This window comes from Corvus kubaryi, unplaced genomic scaffold, assembly GCF_017639235.1.
Source record: "Corvus kubaryi isolate FWS band 111438036 unplaced genomic scaffold, C.kubaryi_AGA036_p1.0 37308, whole genome shotgun sequence".
Lineage (NCBI taxonomy): Eukaryota > Metazoa > Chordata > Aves > Passeriformes > Corvidae > Corvus > Corvus kubaryi.
In genome coordinates this window covers 6117891-6137180 of record NW_024581096.1, presented here as the reverse complement: position 1 = coordinate 6137180, position 19290 = coordinate 6117891, and the positions used below count along the sequence as shown (strand labels likewise).

Genomic DNA, 19290 nt, shown 5'->3' with positions numbered 1-19290 from the left:
GTGGAGTAGTGTTGATTTGCTAATGCAAATACCTTGTCTTCAAGTTGAAATGCGTGTGTTGGGAAGAAATGAAAATAAGAGCGGCTTTTTAAAGCCTTTAGGGAAGAACACAAAACTGAGTTAAGTACCCTATCTATTAACTGCAGACCAACTCTTGCTTTGTGGAAGTATTAACAATAGTAATTTATTTTAAAATTGCAATTTTCTTTATCTTGCACAAAAAACTATGTCTGCAGCAAGCCCAGCTATGCTGCCTGTAAACAAATACTCCCTGGAATGGCTGTCGGGGTTGGCCTTGTAAATGGAGACGAGCAGGATCTTTGACAGCTGAGCCAGGACATGCCACAGTGCAGCACAGCCGTGCTCGGGGCAGCTGCCCACAGGTCACTTGTGTTGGTGTGTGCTCTGCGCTCAATGCTCTGTGTGGGTTTCTCCATCTTGTCATTGCAACAGGTTTTACAGACTTGCTGCTCTTACATACACTGTTCTCACTGTAGAAACTGACATGACCTAGTGAGGCCCTATGAATGCTTTTTTAAAGAGAAGCATTACTTTATCATGTCTCCGCTTTGTAGAATGTTCTTTTCGTATTTTTTTTTTCCCCAGATATTATGCCTTAGAGGTAATATAGAAAGGTTGTACAGACCAAATCCTCTTCAGTGAGCAGGGACATCTTTCCCTAAATCTGGTTGCTCAGAGCCCCATCCAACATGACCTTGAATGTTTCCATGTATTGAAAGGTCACAATAAGGTCTCCCTGGAGCCTTCTCTTCTCTAGGCTGAACAACCCCAACTCTCTCAGCCTGTCCTCAGAGGAGACCTGTTCCATCTCTGATCATCTTGGTGGCCCTCCTCTGGACTTGCTCCAACAGGTCGATGTCCTTCCTGTGCTGGGGACCCCAGAGCTGGACGCAGCACTGCAGGTGGGGTCTCATGAGAGCAGAGGGGCAGAATCACCTCTCTTGCCCTGCTGGCCACACTGCTTTGGATGCAGCCCAGGATATAATTGGCTTTCTGGGCTGCAGGTGCACATTGATGGGTCATATACAGCCTCTCATCCAGCAGCACCCCCAAGTCCATCTAAGCAGGGCTGCTCTCAAGCCCTTCATCCTGTATTTACCCAGTAACTGTTATTTTGCCTACAGTAATTTTGACTGTACGACATGCTGCTGGAGGAAATGACCAAACAGGATAGTCTTTGCTTGTGGCCAGAAGAGCAGAAGCATTCAGAGTTGTTTTGTGAAATTTGTAGCAGTAACTTGGGCTGAGCTGTGAGGAAAGTTCAGAGAGAAGATGAATGCATAATAAATCATGAATGGGTGTTGGGTTGCAGTGTAGGAGCTGTGTCAAGATGCTTGTGTGCATTATTGTAACCATGCAGTTGAGTGGTAGAGTGGTCCATGGACTCCTGAGTAGCACAGGAGTAGTAAGATGTATCACTTACTGCCTTTGCCGACTAAAGAACTAAGGCTTATTAAAAAAATCACAGAATAAACCTGTGGTAGTTCATGAAGCAGCAAACTTGTGAATCCCCTAATGCTCTATGGTTTTTGAGGAAGTCTTAACAAGTACTTGAAAGAAAAAATCCACTAGGAACTACTCAACAGGCCAGAAAGTCCTATGATTAGGTAGTAGTTAGAGACTGTAAAGACAGTAGAAAGGACAAGCATTTGGAAACAGCTTCAAGGAAATGCCTCACAGAGAAATTTACTGTGCAAACAGAAACTAAGTTTAAGACATTTGGCTTCTAGATAAATCGAACAGGGTTGTAGAAGGAACTATTACTTTGAATAATTCAGGACCAGTTACATGATGTGGCACAAAGTTTTCCCTTGCTCTTTCATACAGGTAGCATAATTCGTTGCATGAGGCGTCTAGAAGAACTGCTTCGGCAGATGTGCCAGGCTGCAAAAGCCATTGGGAACACAGAACTGGAAAATAAGTTTGCAGAGGGTATGTATTTCACTTTCACAGGACATGAAGCAATTCTAGAAGAAGTGATGGGGGAAGGGGGCTGCACAGGTACCGAGGGGCCAAAGGTGAATAATTTTGTAATGAGAACTTCTGGTGTTGACTTCGTGGTAAACAGCACCATTGCTGTTATTTTTCCAGGTAACATCTCTGTTACGAAGTTTGACTTAAAGGGTGGATACTGATGGTTTAACTAAGTTTATGGCTAAAAATGGATGGACAATGACTTCCATTTAATACTTGTAACATGCTTATAACTGTACTTTAAATAGTGGTTGTGGCAGTTAAGACTCTTAGACATGGATATTTTTTTCCTTAATAGGGATTACAAAAATCAAGAGAGATATCGTCTTCGCTGCAAGCCTTTACCTGTAACAGCAGATGTCTTCCAGAAACTATATTGACATGATGGAACAAATTCATCAGCGTCACATGTGGCTTCCATCTCAAGTAATTCCTTTTAATGGTGTTTACTTAAACCACAGTTGATTCAACAAGGCATGTAAAAACAGCAGTGTATGTAATATAACTTGTTACTGTTTTCAATAAAAATTTACAATTTTAATAGCTTTCTTTTAAGCAAGAGCTTGAACCAACAGAAATTTAAAGTTTAGATGTACAGTAACTGTGGTAGGTGTTACTATATACAGGTAAAGTGAGCATCCAAGAAGCAGCAGCAGTCCCTTAAAGGCATTTACTTATATTACATAATCAGACTTGTTGAAATTGTTTTCTTTCAGAGCAACAGAGGTGATATGGGTCATTCTTCATGGTTGATGATTGCTGCCAAAGTGATTTCCATTTGTTGGAGTCTCATGTAGGGTTGTATGGGAATCTTCTTTTGGTTGAAATGTACATCCTCTCACTTTGAAGAAGTCTGACACGTATACAACCTAAGTGAACAAATTAGTGTTAAGTTCCTGCACTCGTAAGTCTTTGAAACAAGGGCTCTGCAGAAGGCAGATTCTAAGATCAAAACTAATAAAAAGCTTAATCAGTTTAAAACATCAGAAAATGGCAGGGAAGTCTTGTACAAAATTCAGATGTCTGTTCTTTCAATAGCTTTTACTCCTTGCCCTTGACCATTTAGCCACTGATGGTTTAAGACAAATTCAAGGCTTGTGCTAACTAACTGCTGACTGCCTTACCAGGCACTGCTTCATCACAACAGCCATAGTTGGAGCAGCTTTAAATGAAAGCAGAATGTGCTTTCTGAGGGCCCACAATGCAAGTTTAGTTAAATTTTTTTTCTGTAATTTATGTAGAACAGAACAGGAGAGGTGGTGCTTTAGCTGGACCCAGCAGCTGTAAGGCCAGCTCTGCCTACATAGTCCTTTCCTGCAGTCCTTTAAACATACGACCTCAGTTCTTCACAGCTAGGAGACATCTCCCTGACTACAAGACAGGTGGTTGATCCAGTTCTGCAGCTCGCTGTCTTCCATTGCTCCCTTCAGTAAGTCTCACAGCAGATGTGCTAAGCACAGTGCTGCATGGGGTGCAATAAATGAGAAGCCTCACATGATCCCTTCCCTTCCTGCATTGTGTCTTCCCCTCCCACTGCAACCCTGAGAACGGCAGAACACTGTCCATGGCAGAAGAAAATATCTCCCACCACACTGGTAGGTGGCTGATGACCCAGCACACTGCTTTAGCCACAGGCCAGGGGAGTTTCAGCTTCCACTTAATGCCAGATTCCCTCAGTCCAAGTTAGTGATCCATTTGCAGTTGCTGCACCACCATGCTCTAACCTCACCTTGCTGTTTCTGGAGAGGAACTCAGTTCTTTCAAATAAGAGTTTGGGGGTGGTGGTTGGTGCTAATGTATATTTTTAAAAATAATTTCCTGACCTTTCAACTCTTCTCTCTGTAATGCTACTTTCTACTCTTTCTTGTATTACCAAGCACCTTCTGAATCATCCAACATTCTTGACTAAAGTTGTTTTCCTAATAAAAGTGTCCTCACCTCTTCAATCTCTGATGTTTCTTACTCTGAACTCCTTTTCTTAGAAAAAGAGATTGGACAAAAATGAGGGGTAGGATTATGTGAACATGTAGCCATTTATTAAGAGCTACTGGAGCCTGTACAATTTCCCAGAGCTGCTCCAAGATTTGTTTTTATTATTGATTGCACCTTGTAGACAGCTTTGTCTTGAACTATACCCTTCTGACCTGAGAAAGCTGACAAAGCATTTATTTTGGATGTGGTTCTTCCCCTAAGCCTCAGTTCTTGGCAACTAAATCCTTCACAGTAGACCTCAACTCGCTCCCATTGATCTGGAGTTCCTGATCTATCCCTTCCCAATGGATGAATTAGCCTTGGCACTCTGGTGACAGCCAGTACGACTGTTGCCATTAAGTCAACTGGGCCTCCTGTGACAAGTTTAGGCAAGTGTCTATTCCCTGGGATAGCTTTATACTTATCAGTACAGCTGAGCTTCACAGGTTCCTCCTTGTGAACACATTTTTAGTACTTGGAATGCACACAGGAAAAGGTGAAGGGTTTTCGTTTCCCATCAGACTGAAAAAACACACTGTGTAAGGTGGCAAAGGCAGACACTTTGATGCTCTCCTTATTCTTCAAGGCCTTTTTCCCCCGTTTACCTTGTACAGAGTCCTCTGCTATTGTACTCGAGATTTTGAATTTGGCTAGAAGCAAAAAGCGTGATTTATACAGAGAGGCCTACACACTTTGCAGGTACCATTTCTATCTTAATTATTTGAAAAGCTCTTGAGCAGAGACAATTTCATGTTGTCCAATGGCTAAAACTGCCGCTTATCTCATTGGGCCAGAGCCTGTCTCACTCCCCAAAGTAGTATTGCTTACACCCAGTTCAAGGAGTTGTTTCCCTGCTTCAGCAATTTTTGAAGCATTAGAAATACAGGTTTGCTTTCCTCTGAACACAGCCTGCAATTCTAAGGTGCTGTTCATAAAAGCAGCATTCACACACATCCACCCCCTCAGGAGTTACTTACAATGAGTACAGCAACCACTGCTCCCTGGATAAGTCCTGTTAAAACATCACTCCAGTGATGCTTGTAGTCAGAAACACGTGAGAGACCCACATAGATAGATGCAGCAATGAGACCAAATTGTATAGTAGGACGTACAAGTCTTGCCCAGTCTCCTTTCATTCTTGCCTGAAGATAAAGCTGAAAGAAAAAGAAAAGTTACAAAATGCAGTAAGCACAGAAGAAGTAAAATTGTGTTGGGTCTTTTCGAAGAGTTGATTGAAATTTGCATTGAGATAATATTCACAGCTGTTCTAGGTGCTATAGCTGTACTCTCAAGGCTGCCAAGGCAGAGCTTGGTAGTTTCGGTCTTTATTTTATATATAACACCATCATATTGTTTTGTTTGTACTAATGTGACAAATGAGTATTTTCATCCCAGTAATACTAGAGCCACTTAAGGCTTAAAAAGAATCCACTGGAAGTCAAACCAATATTTTACTCCTGCATGAACTAGAGGTAAGTCTTACACAAAATAGTTTACATTTATGATACATAGAGCTGACAAGTTTTTTAACTTCATTTGCAATTCTAGTCACCTTTAGTATTATCAACTTCCTGCATAGTATTGCAGCTGTAGCTAAGTACCAGAACTAACTTGATAAAATGATTGCATTTCTCAGTTGTCAATGGTGTATTTCACTGAACTTTGTTCCTCACCCTTTTCAGCTGTGTATTAACCATGCTGCCACTCTGGTAAATATATGAAGTTCCAATGTTTCTTCCCTCCCCTCAGCTCTACTTCTGTTGTGTATATCTGTGCTTTTGATGTGTTATCTCCAATTCACAGTATTTGTTACTTTCCCATCTAATCAAGACCCTGCCTTTGTTTCTTCTCTGGTCTGTCTACAATCTGGCTGTCTACATCTGTCTAGCTCTCTAGTTTCTCCAAATACTCTGTAAATACTCTCCAAATACTCTCCAAATACTCTGTAACCATCACTGAATTTATTCTGAAACTTAATCCTAACACCAAAAAAGGTACCATAGTTACTGTATTCACTGAGAAAATAATACAGTTGGAAGTTACATTTAACATTTCAAGTATATCTTCTCAGAGACAGAAACTTCAGGGCAAGGACAAAACCTTAGCTGATAGTGTTGAAAAATGTAAAAACCAACACACAGGTGTCAGGCACTAAGGCAGCACACCAAACTCCTGGTAAAACCCTCTACTACCAACTTCAAAAGCCATAGCTAACTTTGAGAAGCAGTACATTTACAATGTAAATATAGGCACAGAGAACACACTGTAAATGCAGAGGCGCTACTTTCTAAAGTTAAACATTTGGGGAAAGTTTCTCTGACTAACTTACATCACAATTTTGGCAGGCTGACATTTTCAGGTATAAATGGAGCATCAAAAACATCAACCCCATCCATAAACAGTTTTCTTTAATAGCAAGGTCAGGGTAAAGTTGGACTCTGAAGAAGCTACACCTAAGCCTGAACTGAAAAATAATTTTTCCCCTTCAAATTGGTGGGCACTGCATATTTCTGCGGGCCTCAAATTCACCACTAGGGAAAAGAGCTTAGCCACTTCAAAAATTACCTGTCACACGAAGTTCTCTTAACAAAAGGTGTTTTAATGGGCTTAGTGATACTACTTCTGGATTTACCAACAGTAGACCAGAACACTACAAAGTGCCTGGTGGAGTAGAGGTAGGTCCAAGGAGTAAATGCTAGTAGTCTAAAGAGTTGGCTGATGATTTGATACTGGCTGTTCTTTGCTCTTTCCCTATTCCCACTAAAGTTTCCTGAAGGCAGTTAAAATACCTTGCTGCAATGAAGTTTTTTCCATATAAACATTTTTGGAAGTTGGCAACGGGTGTAGAAAAAACCCCAGGGTTATGCAACTGCAGATCTGTGAGAAAACAGGTTTACTTCTGAACACAAGAAGAAAATGGGGCAAGACATGCAAATGCCAACTTGCAAAGATGCCAGCCCAGTGCACTGAATGATCAATAAAGCAGTCTTTGCCCTTATGCAGCAGGTATTCAAATTCCTTCTGCTTTACAAAGCATCAGAGAAGAAACTTGGATTGGACATTGATGTGAAAGCTTGACTTTTGTACTGTGAGAGTTACCTCCTGTCATAGAGAGGATCTGCAGCTGTTCCATCAGCTGCAGGGCACAAGCAGTTGGCTATAGACTTCACCAATTCTAGATGATTCTTTACACCATCAGTTCCTGTATCTGTACAGGAAATGACCAAAGGCCTTCTCGCACCTCATACCAGCAAATAGATTTACATTGTTCTAAAACTAGGTGTGAGAAGGGTGAGAAGTGATACCACAGATAAGTGTTAGGCTGACTGTTCACAGCTGTGTTTAATTTCAGAAGTAGCAGCTGTCATTCTGGTTACAATTGGTTTGGGGGTTTTTTTGTTGTTGGTTTTTGTTAAATTTAAAGTAATTGTTAATTTAAAGTAATTGTTAATAATTAAGTAATTGGAGGTTTTTTTGTTAAATTTAAAATAATCTGCTGCAATAGCAGATACCGTGTTATTTTTAAGCAAGTAACTTCAGACTGCTTCTTTTAATAGGCTGAGTTGTGCTCCCCTGTCAAGTTTCTTCCCACTACTGTGACTTGCTCTTATAAAGACAACAGCGACATGTCTGCCTGCAACAGGCCATCAGGTCCACACAGGAAAATAAAGCAGCCAAGGAGAGGAGGAGCTTTTGCTGATGATTCATTAAATGTAAATCAAGGTTAATACTGGCAGTAATCCCAATTTACATTTATACAGTATTAGCCTTTATGTAGCATTAAGTGCACAATATGGAGGTGTCCTAGCCCCACGCTGCTTTAACTCTTGCTACTATTTTGACCCTGTTGACTAACAGAGGGCAATGGCTTCAGGCTGTTTACAGAACCTCCTCCTTCACAGCATACCTCAGGTTCCTTTGCTCCTCTTTGAAGTCATTTACAGGACAGCCTTAGAGAAGGAAAACAGAAGCAAATCCGTGTTTCCCCACCCAAGCCTCTTTGCTATAAAGGAATAAGCTTTATAAATAAAACTTGTAATTTATAGAAGCCACAGGAACTTTAGGAAATGTCATCTGGTTAATACTACTGAAATGCCTGCTACCAGCTTTTCACATGTTGCTGAGAAACAAAATTTGCGAGCCTATGAACACAGCAGGAGTGTCCCAAGCCGCTCTGATAGTGACTTGCTTCTATCAGCATTCACCATGCCAGCTTCCCTTCACACTGTTCTAAGCAGTCTGATCCTTCAGCAGTTGTCATTCAGCTATGCTCTATTGCTCTCTACTCCCCTACCCTGCTGTTTCTTGTGTTTGCTTCGTTCATTCCTTTTAAAAGTGCAGAGATTTCATAAAGGCTTCTTTTTAATGGGATTAAATAATCTCCAGGGTTTTTTTCCCCTGCTAGCTTACTCTATAATGAAAATATGTTCTCTATGCCACACACATCCTGAACACAAATTTCTTCTTAATCTATGGTCTGGTACTTCATTTCTAAAAATTCACACAAGCCATGAAGAGAAACTCACAGCTACTTTGTGGCTTCTTGCAAGAAGCCACAGACATGAATGGAAGGGTCTCTGCTACTGGAGAATTATTTACTACTCAACATTTCTAGCATGCCTTTTGAGTGTTTGCTCTTTCACCAGAGCAGTATTAATTTACATAAACACATGCCTACCAAATTTTGAAGTACAGTGACTTATATGGACTAGATAGACTTCTGGAGGTGCAACCATGTGTGACTTCACAAGGAAATTTCCTAACAGCTAACATATTGCATCTCCACTTTAAGGGCACAAAATTCTTTCAAGATTTACCAAAACCTACTCACTTCACCAACCAAGATCATACTTCAGATATTTAATTTCAATACTTTAAACTCCTGGTTATTTTTCATTCAATACCTTCTCCAATTACACAAAAATTCCGTACTGCAAAATACTTTTGCCTGTTAAAGTATGGAAATCCTCCTGCACTTGTTCAAGAATGGAAGTCAAAAGGAAGAAATTTGGAGGAGGGGATTGTGGTGGTGTTCCCCAACCAAGTAATACTACTACTTGTACCAATTGATTTGTTCTGGTAAGTTTCAAAAATGGATTTTCTCCTGATACAAAAAGGCCCCAGTAACTGGATTTCCTATAGGTGTCCTGTCCTAAAGAACAGAAGCAAGGCACATCTTCCCTTTAGAGATACACCTATTTTCACTCTTATTTCTGTCTCTCCAACCCTAACAAACTCCGCATCATGAACTTAAGAGCAGAACAGTGACAAAGTTTCCAAGAGAGAAAACTCCCGTGACACAGAGAAATGAGAACACTTCTCAGTTTGCCCAAGTACAAGTACGAAGAGTCTGGAGATGAAACAAAGGTGCAGAAAAGTCAGTTCTCATGAAATAAATCCCTACTTTGAGAGACCTTAGTAGTCAATACAAGTTTTAGAAGCAAGCAAGTGGCATTTACTTTACTTAGCTTAGCATTTACCATTAGTCATGTTTTACTTTGGTTTATGATATCTGCTGGAGCACTAAGGAAGAGCCCTATGGCATTACTGTTCTAGGAGGCACAAAATACTGCTGTGGTTATAGTTCGTATTTAGATCCATTATTGGCTACCGTTAGGAAAGCTCATACTTCAAAGCAAGTCTGCTGACCCAAAAAGTCCCAAGAGCCACAAACCATAAGGATTCTTCCAAACCAAGAAGCTCTGAATTAGGAATGCTTAAGCACACTCAAGTCCATGTATACAAGTATGTGGTTTGCTTTGGGATTTCAGAGGTGGAGGGAGTAGTTATGGAGCTACTGTGTATACATGGTTTTGTTAATGAGGCAGGGGTGGAAGGAAAGGAAAGCACAGGAGGCACCAGTGTTTTGAAGTCTTCAGAAAAAACAGTCTTTGCATAACTAATACGAAAAGACGGGGCAAAATTTTTCAGGAGACCTGGGACTGGGCATTAACAGCTGAGAATCCAGGCACATCTGTAAAATAGGAAAATTCCATTTCTACAGATATCCCAAGGACATCCTTACAGGAGACAACACCCCCTCTCCTAAGACCGTAAAGTCTTCCATTAGGAAGTTGGGCAGATGCATAGAGTGCCAAAGTAACTATTCACCCTTCAACTCCAGTAAATACACACTGTTGCCTTTCCTTGAGGAGAGGGCAGTGCAGTAGCCACAGTACTACACACTTGCACAAGGCACAGTTTGCATCTTTGATAAAAGCAAAAAATATTAAAATATGAAAATATGATCCTCCAAGAGAATGAGCAAGCTGAGACATTCAGGCTAGATTCTTGCATAATGTTATAAAACAACTGAAAACAAATGTTTACACAGGTAAGTGATCTGCCATCCCTGTTCCGGTCCCGTTCAACAATCCAGACACCTCTGCCTTGCTCAGACTAGGCAACAGCAGAGAGAAAGGCTCCCTTCAGAGATTTTCGAAGCTTTCTCTTACATCTGTAAGTGTTTGCAGAATAGCTCTTCCCTTTCTGCTTGTTATGGGAAACTTGAGAGATCCTGTCATATGAAAACTTGTTTGTATAAATGCTATTACCCAAATAGCTGTGTATAAAAGTTATTCATCATATTTCAGCTAGGACAAACTCTGGAATTCAAGGAAATAAATCCAGTAAACAGTTTAAAAATTGCAGCTCTGAGCACAAAAGAGCCACAAGATGTGCTGAGAAATAACCTGTCATATACAATCTTACATTTATGCAAATATTACATACAAGTGCAACAGCTTATTTTATACCTGGAAGCACTGTATCTATGGATAAATACAGAGATATAGGCATCAGCCAACAAGACACTGCCTGCAAACCAGAAATATGGATAATGTCTCTCCCATGTACTTTTAAGCACAGCAGGTTCACATCCAAACAGAAAACTGTATTATGAAAGGAATACAGAGCTGTAGAAGAATTAATGAGTCACTCATGAGCTGGGCTTCTCAAAAAAATATTTAAAATAATAATAAAAAAGCAACTTAAGACTTCCATGTCTGTCAATGAATTTTGCCTTTTTAATGAGATCACCTCCTTTTCTTAAATACATATTTATGATCCCTGGTAAATCTGCATTATTAGATGTCCTTTATTTTTATTTTGATTGGGTAGAAAATAAAGAAAGAAAGAAGCAATTGTCCAGAATTAGTTCTTCCCCTTCCAGTGAAGGAAAAGAATATAGGTCTGAAGTTACTCCAATGTGGGAGTATATCAAAGCTGCTTTTCAAACAGATGGCAGATCCATATTGTTCCGAGCATATCTGATTCCCCTGTGTCAGCTCTGATGTTTGAACAGCCCTACAAGGAACTGATCTATTGGAGAGCTGAACTGGGGGGGTGGTGAGGGAAATGAACTAGGGAGAAAAGGCAGAATATCTCCCAGTCTGGGCTCTTTAAGATAGCTGCGTACTGTTGCCAAAGGCAATTGATGTGCAAGAGCTGCCTCCTAAGCAATGGGGATAAAGTCCCCATTGTTACTAATAACAACTCGACTTTCAATTCAATATCAAAAGTATTATCAATCTGTCCTAAACAAATACTACTTGTCCAGTGGGCAATGGGTTTTTTGGGTTTTAATCCTCCTGCTTCAACTTGGCAGTACATTGCCAAAATAATTTCACTTCGACAATTTTTACCATAGAGCAGGATAAACAATAAGAACATTTTATTCCATTGCAAATTGGAATACAACACTTACCTCTTTTCTGATGGAAAAACCCCTTGAAATTAGTATTTTAACCTTTACTAGAAGAAGTAAAGCACTGCAGCCTATTGCTTTCAGTTCAGTCCTACAGGAGCCAGTTTGTAATACTGGCATTACTACTGCTGGCCCTAACTTCCAAGCAAACCACAGAAAAATCATTTTTCTTGTTTGCTTACTATAAAAAGTCTAAATACCAATGTTAAAAGAATACGAGGAGCACATACAAACAGAAGTGCAAGTGCTTCCATACTTGAGCTGTGCAGCATGACCAGTTACCCTGTATTTTTTTAGCTCTGCTGCAAGTAATATACTTGATACTACACACAGCTACAGCCAAACAAAGCATTTTCAGTAACAAATGTCTTTTCATTAGTTTTAGAAGACCAGTAGTGCTCAACTTTCATGTGGGCAGGAACACATTAAAGACTGTTCTGTAGCTCAAGTCAATAGCATTTGGGAACGTGAAGATATAGGTGCTGTGTAAACAGACATACCTAAAATACTGTGTTCAAGACTGTTGTTTGAGTACTGTTTCACTCAACCTCCAATCCCAACATAAACAATTCAAATCAGAGTTTGAGACCAGAGCTTGACTGGCACATTTGGGAGCATGAATACCAAAAGCAGCCTAAAGCCTGCTTTCACTATCCTATGATCTCTCTGCAAAAGAACGCTGTCAATCCCGGCCACTGAAACACCAGTTCTCATCCGTAATTCCGTGTGTCCTTGGATACATAAAATGTTCCCAATGGCTTGTAGGAGAGCCACTCAAGTTACATTGTGCAACACTCATCATCCCTTTTCATCCCAAGTCTAAGCAGCACAAACACGTTGCCATCCCCAGAATAGCAGTGCCTCTTGGTTGTGTTTGTGCAGCCCTATTCTTCATCCTGGGATAGGTGCCAGCAGGAAAGTGCCCAGGCCAGCTACAGCCAAGACTGATTCTGTTACAGCAACATAATCCTCAGGGCCACACCCATTTCTGCCAACTGCCAACAGTTGTGGTGGATCTTTCTTGCTACTGATGGCAGCATGCATTTGGCATTTTAATTTACAACAGCTTTTTAACATACTTAGATGGAAAAGTCAAAGCAAAAACTACCTGCAGCATCTCCCCCTCCAGGGGCAAGGGGCTAGTTTCATCACATGGAGATACAGCTAGGAGAAGTGTTCCACTACACTTGCCCTCCCATTCTCCAAGCCAAGATTAAATAGTTTTGTTGGTACAGGAGAGGCCATGCCAGCTGTTTAACTATGAAAAAAAGGAACATCATGGGGAGAGGACAAAAGAGACAATTCAGGATCCAGCATCTGTTATTAGGTCACTGGGTTCCCACATACTGTTGCGGTCAAACTCCATCTAGTTTCCACACAAAGCTGCTGTTGGCAGAAGCTCTTATCCCAGAGATAACAGCTCTGCTTGGACCCTAACTAACCCATCTAGCTCTGCCAAATGAGTCTCAAAATACACTCTCCACCATAGCTTCCTAGACTGACAGTCTGCAAGCAGTTTTTTTTCTGGGGCTTCACTCATTTTATGTACCAACAAGTTAGAAAATATAGGAAACTGTAACTTTTACCTGGAACTGGGCTGAAAACCCAAGCTTTGAACTTGTCTAGCTAGACACAACAGCTTTTTTACAGGTGCAATGATCTCTGTGGTGCGAGAACAAGTGATGTATACTGCTGCTTATTTAAACAGATGGATAATATAACTATTTAACATTCCCATGCAAAAAACAGTTAAGGTAGAGAATCTGATGACTAATACAGTGAATGGTGTTTCCGTGTGTGGCCCCTGCTATGAGATGGGACATGCAGCACAGGATTATGTTGAAAATTGCAGTTTTTTCTCCTGAAACCAGCAAAGCCATGCAGTCAGGACTCAGATAATTTTGGCAATCTCCTGTAAGCAGAAGAAAGGAATACTACTCAGCATAATTCAGACTCTTGAAGTAATCCAAACGGTTGCCAAGTAAAAAATGCCATAGAATCACAGAATTGTTTAGGTTGGAAAACACCCTTGAGATCATTCGAGTTCAACTGTTAACTCAGCACTGCCAAGTCCACCACTCATCTATGTCCCCAGCTGCCACTCCCACACATCTTTTAACTACCTCCAGGGATGGCAATTCCACCACTTCCCTGGGGTAGCCTGATCCAATACCTGACAATCCTTTCCAAGAAGCAGCTTTTCCCAATATCCAACCTAAACCTCCCTTGGCACAACTTGAGGCCATTACTCTCATCCTATTGCTTGCTGCCTAGGAGAAGAGACCAACCCCCATCTGGCTACAGCCTCCTTTCAGGCAGTTGTAGAGAGTGATAAAGTCACCCCTGAGCCTCCTTTTCTTCAGGCTGAACTCCCACCTCCCTCAGATGTTCCTCCCAGGACTGGCTGTCTACAGAGTCATGGATTCACCTGACACAGCACATGCATTCAGCAGGTAACATTTAAGAGCACACTTTCTTCACTACACACACACACCAGACTCCTCCAGCCTCTCCAGAAAGCAGCATGCTAGTGTCTGGTTATGATTAACACTGCCTCTGAGTAATGCCACATGTTAACAGCCTGTCCTGCTGATGACTCAGCCTGTGGCTGCAGGACATGTGCAGGGCGCAGATGAAGCCAGCATCAGAGTTCAGCAAAAGAACAAGCCATCAAGGGCCGCAGGTTTGGCTTGGAGCCAGAAGCAGCACTCTGCCGTGCGGGCAAGCATGTGTGTGTGTCTTCTCCTCACCTTCCTTCACTAGCTGTCTTTTTGAAGACATCTGCACTCAGTTTGGGTTCTTGGTATGCGGTAAGGCTGTGTTAATCAGCAAGACAAAAACATAACACACAGGAGCCATTAACCTTCTTCAGGTGTCCCTACAATGGCTTCATGGCAGTTTCTAGATGATTAATTTTATTATTGGACAGAAGGAAGTAGAAGTCTAATCTCCACAAAGCCTCTTATTTTTACTGGGAAATATAGCTCAGCCAGAGACAAGAAATGGGTGCAGGAATACACGGGGCTCTGGGAACTCAGCGACTAATTATAGAAAAACAAACTGATCTCCAATGAAACACCTCAAATGTTGTCATAGAAGAGTTAAAGGCATTTGTACCCCTCTAGTCTGAGTATGCTACTAAGCAAAGCCATGTTTTGCAGTTACTACAGAACTGAATGAACACAAGGACGGCTCTGAGCACAGCAAGTGTCTGAACCAGGACAGACACAAGGCCAGGATTTACGGTATTTTGAAGTGGCTTGCATAGGAGGTGTTTGATTTGCACTTGACTTGCCACCTGTCCATGCAGGAGGTTGCCAAGAATGAAACTCATACACACAAAGCCCTAAGACAGCTAAGGTTCATAATTTCATCTTCAAGAACTTTCTAGACAAGCTCTTTTGCATGGATTCAAAAAAATATGCTACAGGCACTCCAGAAAGCATTATTCAAGCCACATGAAGTTAGTAACTTCAAAATAAAGAATTCTTTACTTTCTTGCCAAAGGCTGAATTTTTTCCAAGCCTAGTAGGTTAGCTAAACAAGGTTTCAAGTTGAGTCTGTTCAGGACATATTCTACTATCTTGTGTTCATCTAGAGAGTTGTATTATCTAGTGTGACCTATTACCTTTTATTCAGTTATTGAGTTGAGAATTCCTTCTGACCCCCACCATTCACCCAGGCTGCAGCAGAATGCTCCTTACACACATGGGACAGAGGTAAAAGCTCAGGCAGCTTCAGATCCCTGACAGATGACTGTAATCCAGTCAGTCTAAATTACAAACAATACATACTGCTACACACTACACCAAGGTTTTTCTTATCTCTAGGTCTGTCCTTGTGTGAGGTGTCAATATCACATTATCATGTTGCTCAACAAAACCACATGAGAAGATGTTGGATGAGAAGGGTCTGACTGAGCCCAGAGAGGCAAATCTGTATTAGGGTACTCTCTGTATAGCAGTAATTGCTTCACTGTACTATGGAAAGAGTAGGTTTGGGTTTGAAGTGCTATTAGAAGTGGACCCATAAAATTTTGGAGACAGCCAGTCATAATGAGCAAAGACACTTTATTACTTATTTTCAAAAACCCAAACAGCTGACAGGAAGTCATACCATATTCTAGTCAAACCCAGGACATAAAGCTTTTATGAACTCTTTGTATTTACGTTAGATAAGACCAGTAAGCAGGGGAGAGGAACCAAACAGGTTTAGCCATAAAAAACCTGCATGACAGACCAAAACTCAACACAAAGCTTCTGAAACAACTTTATTTTAAAATAAAGCTAAAAAAATACCTACATCATACTGAAGAGTCACCCCTTTTGTGTGTGTGTAGTTGTAGGGGTTTTTGATTACTTTGAACAATCAGTCCACTCACTGTGGATGTTATACTATTGCCAAGAGAGTGAAAAAATTAAAAATGCAACCAAGACAAGAAAGCAAACTGAGGTCTGTAAAGATCATGGAATGTACATGTGTTAGCAACTTGCGTCCACTACTAGAGCTTAATATTACAACTACATTAACAACAAAATTCCATAAAGTTGTTAATGTCTTCTGTGTTACTACTTAGCAGGAGAACAACAAAATCAGTCTTTCATGTTACAAAGCTTATGCTAAGAGTGAAAATAATTTGTCCTAGATGACTTGGAACAATTTCAACTAAAATATATTAATCTGCAACTGAAGCATTTCCAAACTGATCTTACCACTAATATTTACTGTCCCCTTGCTTTCCTCACTCTTTCCTCTCTGTCCCTAAAAAATAGGGAAACATAGAAAGGAATTTGAAAATTCAAGTTGATCTGCTGTTTTGTGCTTATGGGCCCAGCTGCAATTGATCAGTGTTTAAGGGTCTTGTTTGCTTTATTTTAAAATAGGCTTTGCACATTTCATTAAATCAGACATATTTTATTATGGCTTTTTATAAGGCTTATAAATTTAAACTATTATAAACCTTATACATTTTATAAGGTTTATGATACTTTAAATGTAACTAAATTTAAGTAGCATCTTCTTTTCAAAACCCACTTGTCACTAGGTTCATTTTAGACACGACACACAAGTGAAGTACCATATTAAGTATTCTTAGGCATACTGAACATCATTCTACTTCTTGTCCCAGTATCACCACCCTTACAACTCCTCTTTAACTGTACCAGACAAGCATCCTACAAAAGCAATGTCCCTCCTGCAGAGCAGCCAAGTAAGTATTCAATTTTTGTACTGGGTAGCTAACAGATCTTTTGTTGCCACTTAGATGGAAAGAGCATACTTACTGCTAAGAAGAGCATGCAGTACATGGAGAATGAAGAATGGCCAGAATAAAATGATAGTCTGGAAGAGAAAAGATCAGACATCATCAGTTTTCTTTTACAACATTCAGTCTGCAGTGATACTAATCTATATTATACAAGTGATGAACTGGTAAAATGCAAACATGTCCATACTACTCTTCAAGGAGGCTCTCTAGGCACATTACACACATCTGAAAACAGCTTTTGACAAACAGTACAGACTTCACTACTTAGTAGTTATCCTTTACCAGAGTTAAGTTGATCTCCACATCAAGCAGTAACTACTAGACCTTTGACTGAAGTTTGAACAGCAAGGGAACACATCTTCAAAGAGACAAATCAAGTGTCCTTTAATAGTTCATCTTGACAAATGCCAGAATACTTTAAATATAATTACTTCTTAAAACTCCTTGTCTTATAGTACATGTATGAATACAAATTACATTAATCATCCCAAACCAATTACTTGCATTTAGTCCCCAACAAGAGGCAGTAGTTAACAACTCATATCTAGTAGTTTATATTACATATGTACATACCTTTGTAAAATGTATGATTCACAAAGACCCTGATCATTTATCACTGAAGGGTAGGGGGAAAGGCAGGAATGCCGTTTATTAGCTAGCCAACTACAAAAGATAACACCTCATCTAATATTTTTAAAAGGTATTCATACTTGGTGGTCTCATTTAAAGTGTCAACACTGTCTTCAATTCCCAAAGGCTTCTATCAGGTCCAGGCTGAAGGGACTTGACAGTTGACACTGACAGTCCAGGATTCCTTTGGCTAGGTCCTCCCCTTCACAGCTGGTTTTGTGAGGAGCCACAGCTGTAAAATAAATGCCACCCACCTCTTCCAGAAGAGAAGGCAAAATGGAAAGATACTTCTAATTTAGTCTTAAGCAGGGAGATGAAAGAATTTCTTTTTTCCATTTTGTGCACAGAGCCTTGTAACAGTGCTACTTCACAGGCCACCAGCCAGGTCTCCATGCAATTTAACTACACAAACAGAACACTCCTCCCTCAGCAGTGTGGCATACACAAACGAGGCCAGCTTAATAAAGTTTCATAGCTCACCAGACTGACCTTTACCATATCCAGCAGGTTCCTTGTTTTGCTGCCTCTGCCAGGCAGAGACCCCAAGGCCAGGGAAATTCCTGGTCAAATACATTTCTCCTCTTTGGACTAGGAGTAATCAAGGCAGCTCTGACGTACAGCAAGATGAGGTTAAACACACCGTACTCAAATGCCACAAACAAGGCAATGAAACAGTCTCGTGCACAAGTGAAACTGCAAAACTTCCTGAAATAATTTGCACATATAACATTTAGAAACTGCATCAGAAAAAGCCTACATAGGTTTATTCCAGAGGTTTTAGAGATTTTGGTTTATGGTTGATTTAAAACACTAGCAATAGCTTTTGGTTTCAGAGGTACTAAATAAGCATTCTGAAATAAGAATCAGTTTCACCAACTGATATTTTCCAATTAACTTCTTAAAAAGAAGAACTTCATTGACAATGTACTATCTTCAGATGTTTAAAGTTCAAAACCATTAAGATTACACTGTAGCTAGACATTCCTTTTCCACTCTTGTACTCTAACACTTAACATTTCTGGGCAAAAGTCCACTAGGAAAACAAATCAACAAGCGTCTTGAAGAGCCCTGCCCTTCAAACATGTTATCTCAGAACGCAAAGTATGCTGTTCTATAGAAGATGCAGAATAAGGAATTCCTGGCTCCAATGACAATATTTTATCCAATAGCTCTGGAGCTGTTCCTGTTGGCCATAAGATGACATTTCCCACAATTATTGAAAGCAACCCATTGCCAACTGAAGGAGTATAGAAGACAAGTAAGTGATAAAAGGAAAAAATACCATTCTTTAAGTTTATTTTGGAATTCCTTTACTCTTTTAAAAGCATTGCTGACTACTGGTCTTTTTTGTTTCAGGGAAGTATTGGCCTAAGATAACTTTAAGAATGCCTTGTTTCAGGTTGAAGATTATGAATTTTGAATGCATGCTTATCAGGCATAAGTAAGTACATGCTTACAGTCATGCTGTACATGACTGAAAATACTGTGCTTAGCACCTGAAGTATTGCTGGAAATACAACTGGGATAAAGTACTGATCCAACCTGCACATTGTGCGATCCCAGTGAAATTTCTTTGGCAATACTGCTGTCTCTAGACCTCTTTTAAAAACAGCCATTAAAAAAAAAAATCTTATAATCCTTTCAAACACTAAGATTGACAATGAAAAAGTTTCCCAACAATTCATCAGCATGTAAATAATGTCTTCCCAAAGCCAGGAGAATG

General features: G+C 40.3%; 2 protein-coding genes across 4 annotated transcripts in view; one reads left to right on the top strand and one right to left on the bottom strand.

The window, feature by feature from the left end:
* MTREX (Mtr4 exosome RNA helicase) overlaps positions 1–2536 on the top strand; it is a 42124-nt gene extending 39588 nt beyond the window's left edge. Inside the window, exons 26-27 of one of the 2 annotated variants that reach the window (XM_042028343.1) lie at positions 1849–1953; positions 2294–2536. In XM_042028343.1, the coding sequence (XP_041884277.1) occupies positions 1849–1953; positions 2294–2346 (158 nt within the window). In that variant the 3' untranslated portion in view covers positions 2347–2536. Of the gene's footprint in view, positions 1–778; positions 819–1848; positions 1954–2293 lie in introns of those variants that run through there. The other variant, XM_042028344.1, reaches the window with a different exon arrangement.
* PLPP1 (phospholipid phosphatase 1) overlaps positions 2411–19290 on the bottom strand; it is a 62315-nt gene continuing 45435 nt past the window's right edge. For both annotated transcript variants that reach the window (XM_042028346.1, XM_042028347.1), the window contains exons 4-6: positions 16954–17011; positions 4944–5120; positions 2411–2864 (exon numbers count right to left, since the gene is read on the bottom strand). In XM_042028346.1, the coding sequence (XP_041884280.1) occupies positions 2739–2864; positions 4944–5120; positions 16954–17011 (361 nt within the window). In that variant the 3' untranslated portion in view covers positions 2411–2738. The remainder of the gene's footprint in view (positions 2865–4943; positions 5121–16953; positions 17012–19290) is intronic.